Source organism: Mesoplodon mirus (assembly GCF_964341445.2).
Source record: "Mesoplodon mirus genome assembly, chromosome: 14".
NCBI classification, from domain to species: Eukaryota; Metazoa; Chordata; class Mammalia; order Artiodactyla; family Ziphiidae; genus Mesoplodon; species Mesoplodon mirus.
The window spans coordinates 62,503,179-62,515,201 of NC_138990.1; the positions used below are offsets into that span (position 1 = coordinate 62,503,179).

General features: G+C 45.6%; 1 protein-coding gene across 2 annotated transcripts in view; it reads left to right on the top strand.

The window, feature by feature from the left end:
* The window catches only part of PRKCE (protein kinase C epsilon), a 608,554-nt gene that overhangs the window by 534,356 nt on the left and 62,175 nt on the right, over positions 1 to 12,023 (top strand). Inside the window, exon 15 of one of the 2 annotated variants that reach the window (XM_082641776.1) lies at positions 4,999 to 5,155. The exons of the other annotated variant lie outside the window; for it this stretch is intronic. Within the exon in view, the coding sequence (XP_082497902.1) occupies positions 4,999 to 5,025 (27 nt within the window). The 3' untranslated portion in view covers positions 5,026 to 5,155. Of the gene's footprint in view, positions 1 to 4,998; positions 5,156 to 12,023 lie in introns of those variants that run through there. 2 annotated transcript variants of the gene reach the window in all.

Genomic DNA, 12,023 nt, shown 5'->3' on the forward strand with positions numbered 1-12,023 from the left:
TTTGGGGTGGATACCAGCAGCTCCAAGCTTTTACCTTCTGTGGGTTGAGTAATCACTCACTATGTGATAGTTCTAGCAAAGTCCTGGAAATTAGTCTCATTGATCAGGTCTGACTCATCCTTTGAGCTGGAGTCAGGGGAGGGAGAAAGCCCTGCAGCCCACAAAGATGGTTCCCCAGAGGAGAAGAGATAGTCTTTCATCAGAAGAAGAAATGCTGAACAAGTGAAACAATAGATGTCTAATGTAGAGACTTTTCAAACTTTATCCCATGAATGAGAACAGCCTAGTTTATGTGGCCAGGAGTTCAGGAGCTGAATGGTTCTAGCTCTGGGTTTCTTGTGGGGATATTGCCTAGAGCTGTAGTTTTCTTAAGGTTTGACTATAGCTGGAGAATCTGCTTCCAAGGTGACTCCCTGATAGGATAGGCAAGTTTGTGGTCTTTGTTGGTTGAAGGTTTCAGTTCCTCACCATGTGAGCTTCTCCATAGGGTAGCTTGAGTGTCTTCTTGAGATGACAGCTGGTTTTCACTAAGCAAGTGATCCAAGATACCAAGGAAAAGGCTGAAATGTCTTTCATGACTGGCTTTGGATATCATCCCTCATCACTTCTACAATATCCAGCAGGTCACACAGGTCATCCCTTTCAGTTTTGGAGGGACTAAATAAGAGCATGAATACCAGGAGATGATGATCAATGAGAAGGGGCAAACATAATCAAATAACTAATAGAAGAAAATTCCCTAGATAGGAAGCTCATGAGAGTCTAGATTAAAGGGCTCTTCAAGTTTGTAGCACAATGGATTAAAATAGACCATCTCCAATGCATATCATGAAATTTCAGAATAGTGAACATCAAAGAGAAAATCTCCCAAGATTCTGGAAAGGAAGAAAAAATATGTCACATATAAACATTTAGAATCAGAATGACTTCATAATCCTCAAAAACAAGTTTGTATGACAAAATATAATAGTGTTTTCAAAATTCTATTAAACTATTTTAAATATAGCGTTTTATACCCAAGACAAACCATCAATCAAGTTTTAATGTAGAATAGAGACATTTTTAGATATTCAAGTTTAAAAAATTGTCTCCCACCCACCCTTTCTCAGAAACTTTGGGAAAACAGAAGATCCAGGAAGCAAGGGATTCAATACAAGGAAAAGGAGAAGGAAATCCCCAAAATGATGGAGAAAGGAATTCCAAGAACAACAGCTGTGTGCCAAGTGCAGAGGGCAAAAAGGACTGACTTAAAACAGATCAGAGAACTCAGAATGTTGTTCCATGAGAATATTAAATCTATAGAACACAAAATGTGTTTGAACATAATAAGGGATCTACACAACTGGGAGAGAGTTTGAAGTTGAGTTTGTCAAAAAGTAAAATAATAGGAAAATAAAGCAAGTATTAATTCCAGAGAAAACAAGACACTATGTAGGAAAAGGTAAAGCAACCAAAGTTTACTTTATGCCTCAGCTGGAAATGGCATTTACAAACTCACAAAAAATGTAAACACAGAATAGTGACCTAACTAAATTATAATGTAACTATATTGGGAAGACAGAGAATGAAAAGTGTGATGGGGCATGCCAGGGGTTAAAAAAGAGCTAAATCCTCATTTTCCATAGGGGGAAATCAACAGATAATATCTAGAACTGAAAAATCAATAAACAGCAGTATAAGAATGTTACTCAGAAATGTGGAAGTAAATACCAAATGAACCAACTACAGTTGTTTGAAACTAGTTGCTTCTGGGAAGCAGCAATTCATGGAAGGTATGGGGTAGAGGTGCTAATTTTCCTAATAAGCTTTGTATAACTAGTGTCATCTTCCAAATATGTTCATGTAAATTTAATCAAAATAAAACTAAATAGAAAGGATTCTGAGAAGATGGGAGAGTAGGGAGCACCAGGAATCTGTCTCCCCACCTGGACAACAATTGCATTGGCAGAATCTGCCTGATGTAACTATTTTGGAACTCTGGAGTCTATTGAAGGCATGCAACTTCCAGGAAAATGTTGAACAGTAAATTACTGTTAATTTCAGTCAAGTCCAACTCTTAGGGCTATTGCAGTGACCCATCCCCCACTCCCAGCCCCATGGAAGGCAGTAGAACACATATTCCAGGAGAAGCCTGCATGCAGCTTGTGAGAACCAGGGTAAGAAAAAAAGACTGTGTCCTCCAAATATCAGGGTTCTGTGCCCCATAGCTGACTGCTGCTTCTGATCATAGAAGTGCAGACAAAGAGGCTGCCACCCGTTGTGGTTGCATCTCCTCCCATTGTTGCAAGCCCCTCTCCCTCCAACTGAAGTTACTTCCAGGAGATTTAAAGGGCTGACATCCTCTTTTTCCTCCCTTCCATTTTTCTCTTTTCTCCTCTTGGGCGCCAGAGACATTAAAGGCTATGATTTAAAAAGCAACTTTGTAAATGAGGAAAGTTAGAAAGTGACTACACATGCACAGGGAAAGGTGAAGGCTCAGAAGAGATCTGAGAGGACCTTAAGTTTATACCTCAGGCAGATCCCTGGCACAGAGACAGCCTGCAATTGCTTAAAAAAGAAAAACAACAAACAAAAATAATAATTACAAGTGGCAAACTCTGGAGAAGGGGGTAGAATATGATTTCCAGAGTTATCACATTATTTGATTCAAATGTCCAGTTTTCAACAAAAAAAATCACAAGGCATACAAAGAAACAGAAAAGTATAGCCTATTCAAAGGGAAAACATTAAATCAACAGAAACTATCCCTGAAAAAGACCTAAAGGCAGATCTACTAGACAAAGACTTTAAAACAACCAACTTAAAGATACTTAAAGAACCAAAGGGATATTTGAAGAAAGTCAAGAAAACAATGTGTGAACAAAATAGAAATATCAATAAAGAGATAGAAAACCTTAAAAGGGTTTGTTTTTAATTTGGACTTAGGTGCTGGTCTTGGGATGGAGCTCAGGGCTAGTCTTAGGGTACAAAATGTTTGAGACATTGTTATTGAGGCATAGAATTAGGTTCAGCTCTGGGTATAAGGACCTTAAGGTAAGAGAAGTCTTGGAAGGCTGGTCCTGAGGCACCTGTGCCTGGGTCCCTACCCTTGGAGCTGCTGCTAGAGGTTCCAGGAGATGGGCTGCAGTGCACGAAGTTGCAGAAGCCACCATAGGTACATTCCCCCATCTGCCGACAGCATGGCTCCCAGAAGTCAGTGACAGGAGACAGCTTGACATGCACAGTCTGGCTGTTGAACCAATGGTTATTGAGTTCAGCCACTCCCTGAGCTGCATCCTCCTCATGACAGAATTTGACATAGATATTGCCCACAAGATGGCCCCTCAGATGGTCACTGAACTCCCTCAGCTTTTATTTATCTGGGAATGTCTTGATTTCTCCTTCACTTTTGAAGGACAGTTTTGCTGAATATAGAGGTCTTGGTTGACAGGAGGGGTAGAAACCCCCTTAATATTCAAAGAGACGCATAAATACAAAAGGGAGAAAAGATAAGAGCAAGAGGAAAATAGACAAAGAATATGAATAGACATTACAGAAAAAAGAAATGTAATCCTCAGTAGACACATGAAGAAATGCTCCATTTCATTCATAATTAAAGAAATGCAAATTAAAGCGATGCCATGCTGATTTTTGTAGCATATTGGCACAGAATAAAAAAAAGTTGTACTCATCATTGGTGAAGGTGGGGCAGATCAGCAGGAGGTGGGAGTGCAAATTGGGGCAGTATTTGTTGAAGGCTAACTTGGAAATATCTATGAAAATGTATAATGCACCTGCTCTTTGAGCATCACCTCTTCTGGGAGTTTATTCTTCATACATAGGTCACAAGTACACATTCTGTATTCAAAGGTGTTCATTGGAAATCACACAAATGTCTCTCAGTACAGGACTAGCTAGACAAATAATGATACATCCTTCTCATGGTATCTTAGTCTATTCGGGCTGCTGTAAGAGAACACCATAGACTGGGTGGCTTATAAGGAACAGAAATTTATTTTCACAAATTTGGAGGTTGAGCAGTCCAAAATCAAGGCACCGGCAGATTTGGCGTCTGGTGAGAGCTTGCTTCCTGGTTCACAGACAGCTGTCTTCTTTCTGGGTCCTCACATAGCAGACGGGATGAGGGAGCTCTCTGGGGGTCTCTTTCATAAGGACACTTGTCCCATTCATCAAGTTTCCACCCTCATGACCTGATCCACCTCACAAAGGCCCCACATCCAAATACCATCACATTGGGGATTAGGTTTCAACATGTGAATTTTGGAGGGACACGAACATTCAGTCCATATAAGCACATGCAATACTCTGCACCATTAAGAAGAGAGACTGTTCTGTATGTGCTCATACCAAAGAGGGCAAGATACTTTAATATAAAAAAAAAAGTTTCTAGCAGTATTTATTGTGTGAGTCCATTGTATGACAAATGGAGAGAAGTAATGTTTGTAATGATCTGGCACCTACTTGATGGTCATTAGAAAGTACTTAGCTACCTTCTCTAATGTAAGCTGTCAAACTAAACAGCTTTTGATTGTGATTCAAAACACAATACAAAATTCATTTGATAATGAGTCTCCCTTGGCTGCAGAGGTCATGTCTAATCTTGACTTTACATTTTTGTGTGATGTACAACAGCTTTGTTGTCCTCATTCATCGACTTAATGATGAAATAGAATACATTTGAACTTAAAAAAATAAATTCCTATAACATTCTCATGTGCTTTTAGATGTTTTGTATGTTTCACCTATTGGGCTTTCTTTTCTTTTTTTTTACATCTTTATTGGAGTATAATTGCTTTACAATGGTGTGTTAGTTTCTGCTTTATAACAAAGTAAATCAATTATACATATGTTCCCATATCTCTTCCCTCTTGTGTCTCCCTCCCTCCCAACCATGCTTTCTTAAAAAAAAAAAAAAAAAAAAAAAAAAAAAAGTATGTAGTTCTTTAGCTTAAAGAAAAAAAAACCCTAGAAAATAATATCCCCCATTTCTTTCCCCAGCTGGCCTGGATTTCCCTGACCCAATAAGACCTCAGCAGATTTATCCTGGACTAGAATTCAGGAGACCTGGGCGCCAATCCTGGCTCAGCTCTTCACTAGCTGTATGACCTTGAGTAAGTCCTTTATCCTTTCTTAGTTCTTTTTCTCAGCTGTCACATGGGGCACAGTACCTTTCCTATCTACCGCATGGGATTATTTTGAGGTGTAAATGAAATAATAGGCATACAAACTCATAATTTGTAAAGACTACAAAAGTGAAAGGGCTTTTGTTTTGATAATGAGGGGATCCTCTCAGAGGTTACATATTTCTATTTTCTGGTTTCCCCAGAAGGGAGGCAAGCCTGGGTATTTATTCAATTAACCTAGAGTGCCTTTTCTGGACCAGGCACCATGCCAGGGGCTGGTGATCCAGAGTCGAATGTGATGCAATTCTTGCTCTCAAAGAATTCAGTTTGCTAGAGGATGCAACTAATAATTGCCATAAAATGTGAGAAATGCAATAGAATGGTTATAGATGAAGAGGGGTGGGACAGCTCTCTGATTGGGAAGGCATCACTGAAACGGTGACATTTGGGTTGAGTCTTAACGAATGTGTTAGATTTTGCCAGGCGAAGAATTGACTGCTTACCTGGTTGAACCCAGGCAGTGCCCAACCTTGGACCAATTTCTGACCCATCTTTATCAAACTTTCCCTGTGCTGTGTTGTAGTACACATTACTGCCACATTAATCACATTGAATGCCTCACTGTTTACAGAATTCTGAAATGTCGTGGGTATAAAACCAGAGATTATTTGTATGCTCAAAATAGTTGTATAAATCATTCATGAATTCAATATCCTTTTCATACTAATTAGGATTTGTTGGGCTTTTTGGATAACACAGTTAATTACCAGTTGATACCGATAATCACTACCAAGCTGATATTTCATGATTAAATTATTTTCATTTACTGAAAAAAAAAATCAGAAACTTGCTCTCAACTGCCCGTCCTATTGGAAAATATTTGTGAAAAGATGTTAACCACAGGTTAGGTGTGTTTCCCTCCCAGGAATATATGCATTGGGGTCCAGAGGGTGATATGAGTCCCTACACACCAAAGAATCATAATAATGTTTTAGTTTTACAGCTTACATTAGGGGAAGTACCGACGTACTTTCTATTGGCTGCCAATCTGTGCAAGATATTTACAAACATTACTTTTCTTCATTGTCACCACAACTCTGTTTTCTCTCTTATTATAGGTGAGGGAACAGAATCACCTGGCTAGTTAGTGGTAGAGTCAGATTCAAACCCCAGGCTATGATCTTGCGCGTCCTTTGGCAGCTTGGTTCTCACAGCAATGCTGGGAAATGGGCAAGAAATGAACATTACCCCTCTTTAGGATGGGAAATCAGGACTTGGAACGCTTTGCTGGAGACCCCCAGCTAGGCTTCCCGACTCTGGCTCCATTGGGGTCTGTTACCTTGCTGTCAGGGTCAAAGCCCTCACAGGCAGTGGGGGAGATCCTTTGGGGTAAGGCTGTCTCCTTGGCCCTTCTCAAATCTCATCTCGGGAAATAGCTGCCCCCTGGGCCCAGGTGTTAGGTCTGCCCTGGCTGGGCCTGGGACCCTGCTGTTCTGGAAAGTTCTTTGGAAGAAGATACCTTTCCTTGTCTGTCTTCACCACGAGGAGGGCTGGGCGCCATCTACCAGAGTCTTCCCCAGGTTAACACTCTTCCTGCCCTTGTTCAAGGAAATGACAGGGACAGTGGAGGAGAGTGAGCCCCCTTGGCTTGAGACAGTATTTGGGGTGATAAAGAATAGCTTCCTCTTTGATGGACTGCTTGGGTTCGTTCACTGAGAATAGACCCTTTGTGGAGTTGCAGAGAGGAGTAACTGAGGAGCTAGAATAGTGCCTAGCCGGGATGAATTCGCGTCCGAATACACATCACCTCCTGACCTCTTGCGATGCGGTCCTCAGACCCACCGAGTCTTTCCTTTCTCTGTCCAGCTGTCTCTCTTGGTCTCTGCCTCTGTCCTCTCTCTCTGTGTATCTCTGTCTGTCTGTCCCGGCTTTCTCTTCCTCGCTCCCTTTCCCCTCCCTCTCTCCCTCTGTCCTTCTCCCTCCCTTTTCCCTGCCTTCTTCTCTTTCCGTCCACAACCCTTTACCTTGTCTCCCACTTCGCCTGCCTCATGCAGACCTACACACATTTCGGATTCCTTGTTCTCCCTGAAGAGATTCTTTAATCACTTCTGTTAAAAAGTAGATGAGTTGCACTCTTCAAATGCTAAGAAAAAACCAGTCATCTTAATTTAACCTTTTTTTCGGCCCACTGGCCTGTGGCTAAAGCAAAAATAGGTCTCCCCGCTTCTGGCACACACACGGCCCTCCCCAAGCTGTAAGCCAGCCCAGTTGGCAGATACGCTGCGGGGGCCAGAATCCTGTTACCAAACACATGGCCAGGGCCAGAGCTCCAAGTCCAGTCAGGCCTCCTAGCCAAGGCCGTACATCGGCCTGAGGCCTGAGGGGGGCGGGGGGCACGGAGGCTCCTGCCCATCTGGCCCTCGGGCTGTGGCGGGTGCTGGTTAGCTGCCTCCTTCCCTTCCCCAGTGGGGCTGCAAGAGGCGTTCGGCTGGAGCCCTGCCCCCTCTCAGCTTGTCACCATACCGGGTGACACCCCACAGGCCCGGGCCAAGCTGTCAGGTTAGTGCCCAGTCTAGCACCGTTAAATTTATTGGACTAACATTTAAATGAGGATTTAGAGTTACATAATGTTCTTACCTCATAACAACCTAGTAGAGGAGGTTTTATTGAGTCCTTATAATGACCAGACTGAGGCTTATACAGGTTAAGTTATCCAGTTAGGGATAAAGCCGGTACTTAGGACTCGAATATCTTGCCCCCATGTCCCCAGACCAGGTTCCAGAACCTGCATGGGCCACTTCCCCAGGCCTGTTTTCCCAGGGGGGACTGTACCAGGCATGGACACTATCTCTAGTCTCAAGGATGGCTGCAGGGCAGAAGCTTGCTGGCTGTGGGTGGACATTGGACATGTAGGCTGGAGTGTCCCCAGATGAGTGTGAGGTCCTCTGCAATGCAGGACGTTGCTGGGAGTAGCAAGAAGACGAGAGTGGACTGAGGGCCTGGGACTGGGGCCGCAGACCACCACATTCGGGCATGAACTCCCAGGAATCTGAAAGTTCTCAATTTGAACCTGGTCTTCCAGGTCACTGTGCATGTGCCTTTGTGGAGTTAGGAGGATAAAATATATTTCACTTAATAGTGTGTTGACTCAGTTTATAACTGAAATATTGAACTTTATGTTAATTGGGCTGTCACTAGACTTATGAGCTCTGGGTCCCCTAAATGTTAGAGGAGGGCCTGGTGAGCGCATTTTCATGTGTTTATTGGTGGCTGGCTGGGATGTCCTCTTTTGTGAAGTTCCTGTTCGAGTCTGTTGCCCACTTTTTTATTGGGTCATCTCAATCACATTTGGATGTCTTTGTGCCTTTACCCTTTGGGATTCCTTATCTAGACCCAAGAGGAGGGGCAGAGTTCCAAACGGCGTCACTCAGCTTATGGCTTCGTCTCATCCCACCTGAGAGGTTGGTCATGCTTCATGGTTGAAAATATGCTTGTCACACCCGCCATCTTTCCACGTCCTGATGCAGATCTCCCTCCTGAGCTCCGTCTGAATGTCATAAAAGGTCCTGCCACTCAAGCCAGTCTCTCTCCCAAACCCATTCCTCCTCATGGTTTCTATACCCAGGGGTCTTTGACTGTTTCCTCTCGCCCCCAAACCCCATCTACCTAACACCAGATCTGATCGATTTCACCTCCATAAGGTCTCTGAAGTCCATGCACGGGGCTCTACCCCACAGCCACCGCCCCGTTCCCCTTCAGGTCCTCCAGACTGCTGTCCCCTCCTCCAGCCCTGCTCTATCCCACTTTCCATACTGCTTCCTAAACAGCTCAGAATATATTCCAAGTGCCTCGCTGCCCACAGACTAGAACTCCAGCTTCTCAGCGTGCTCTCCAAGGTGCTTGTTTCATTACGTGTTTGTTGTAAAGATCAGGTGGCCTCCTGCAACAGGGGTGGGGAGGCGGGTGGGGAGCACAGGGAAATCGGGCAATGCAAACCTCAACCATGTGGCTAGACCTGGCAGAAGCCAGGAAGAGCCACCAAGAAAGACCAAGGTGGACACAGGGTCAGGGTTCCTGAGGCTGGAGTACAGTTTAGGGGCTCAGAGCCTGGCCACCTCATTGCCTCCTCAGCACTTGAGCTCAGCTTGCCACAGAAGGACTCGCCTTCCTTCTCTTCCCTCTTGGCCTTCTTCCTTTTACTCTCACCGCAAACCAATAATCTTTCCTTTTTTAAAAAAAAAATTATTTAATTTATTTATTTTTGGCTTCATTGGGTCTTCGTTGCTGCGCACGGGCTTTCTCTAGTTGCAGTGAGTGGGGGCTACTCTTCGTTGAGGTACGCAGGCTTCTCATTGCAGTGGCTTCTCTTGTTGCGGAGCACAGGCTCTAGGCGCACGGGCTTCAGTAGTTGTGGCGCATGGGCTCAGTAGTTGTGGCTTGCAGGCTCTAGAGCGCAGGCTCAGTAGTTGTGGCGCCCGGGCTTAGTTGCTCCGTGGCATGTGGGATCTTCCTGGACCAGGGCTCGAACCCGTGTCCCCTGCATTGGCAGGCAGATTCTTAACCACTGCGCCACCAGGGAAGCCCCTACCTTTCCTTTTTCTGTCGCTACTTTAACACTCACCACCCCCTGGCACAGGGAAAGGATCTATTGACCCAATCAGTCCCAATATTCCTTGGGCAGAGAGTTCTTGCCAGACCATCTCATGGACAGGACTTGGAGCAGCTACCTAGCCTGGTCCAATCAACTGCAAACAGGGAGATGGGGGTCCCAAGGTGAGCTGGTCTCCTCATCCTGGAGTGGACTGGTGGACCTCCTGAGGCTTGGCCTGCCCCATTCATCAGACAGACCCACCATCTGTAGAGGTTCAGCTATTTGAGATCCCAGTGCGCCCTTCCAACCTTCCTCATCTTTGCTCATGATGGTCCCCTCACTGGGTACACTCAGCTTTCATGGCTCCGATCCACACTACCCATCCTTTCTTTCCCTTCTCAGCCTTCTCTAAAGCCCTCCAGCTCGAATTGACCCAATACTGGACCCCTGTTGCTAGTTGCTTATAACATCTTGTTAGCACTGATTTCCTTTTCTTTTACTATTGTGAGTTGTTACCTGTCTGTCTCCCTAATTGGGTTGTAAACACCATGAAAATGAAGATTCTATTATCCATCTTTGTATATAGTCTAAGTGCTCAGTACAGAACACTGCATAGAATAAGCTTCCAGTTAAATACTTTGTTGGAAAAATAAATGAATAAACGGTCTGGATAAGCCAGCATAGCAGATGATTCCCCAATTTTTTTTTCTCCATGATGCATCTTATAAATTTTTTTAAACGCCAAGAACAGATGTTAAAACCCTGAGAGCTCAATCCCCACCCCACCCCCACCCCCACCCCCAGCAGCGTCTCACCCTGCACCAGCTCCTCCTCAGCCAGGCCCAGGGTCCTTCCCTCTGTCCCAGCGGGGAGGCTGTGGTGAGGAAAGCATGGGCCACCCAGGAGCCTGTGTGGTCATGGACTCTGCATGGAGGGCCTGCCAGGGCAGCCCGGGATGTGGCTGGACCGCTGCTGGGGCCCGGGCGGGCTGGGAGGCGTGGGCAGCACCAGCGTGCTCTCCCTCACGTCCTTGAAGCTTCCCCTGTCCTCTGACTCAGCTCCAGCATCACAATTCGTGGATGAATGCCCTGGTCCTAGACAGAGAGCCGATTCAGCCCAGCAGGGTTTCTGGAGGGCTCCCAGGAAGGGGAGGCCCAGAAAATGGCCGGGGGGCAGTGAAGTTGGAGTGACGGCCAGTTCACTCCAGCTGCAGCTCAGGGCATGTTCTTCCCTGCCCCCACTCCACCCTACATTCTTCTTGTACCCTCAACGGTGCTGGGCTCTATGGGGCAAACAGGAGCCTGGAGCAGACCTTGGGAGGCCAGCTTCTAGTGTCCTATGCTTCCCAGCCCTGTCCCCATCACTTTCCCACATCTGGGTTTGTGTGTGTTCGTGTGTGCTTGTGTGTGCATTCTGTCAGCGGATGCGGGTGACATCTCTACTCCAGCGGGGGTCCCTATACCCACTGCAGAGCAAGTTGAGCCCCTTTTGAGCTCAAAGAGCCCCCATATCAAAGCTTGGTACCATTTGATAAATTAACATGCAATAAAATGCACATCTCAGTTTGACCATTTTTGACAATTTGGGTGCAGCTACCACCCAAATGGTCCAGTCTCTCCCCCACATCCCCAGAAAGTTCCCTCACGCCCCGTTCAACCCCCTTCTCATTTATGTAACCATAGATCAGCTTTTAAATCTGCATCAGAGGAGATGTCACCAGACTTTGTGTAGTGTGAGTATAGAAACTGCCAAGCAGCACCCAGTTCTGAAGCTAAGGGGCTTCCTCCCACCCTCCTTCCCAGCATCCCCACTCCACACCTGCCCCAGGTGCTGCATGACAGGACAGCAGGATCAACAAACAGTGCAGGGAAAGAACAGAGGATATGGGCCAGGGCCCTGGGTGTACGCGATGTGATTGGGGCAGTCACTCGCTCTTTTGGAGTCTTGGGATCTGTAACTCTGCACTGGGGATGGTAACGGTCACCCTCGGCCCCGACATCCCCAGGGCCTCTGGGAGGACTGAAGCCAATTTTGCAGCCAACGTTATAGATGGAGAGAGGGCATCAATCAATGAATTGATTGACCCAATAGCTAGCATGTACGGAGCTCTCTTGGGGGCCAGGCATCATGCTAACAACTTCCTTTAACCCTCAAGTCCAGGGGTGGGTACTACTTTTTATCCCCATTCTACAAACGGGAAAACTGGGGCTCAGAGGAATTAAAAGACTGGCCCCAAGCCAAACAATGAGAACATGATGGAGTTACATTTGCCTGTAGGCAGCCACTCACGGCTCAGGCTCTTGGTCCTC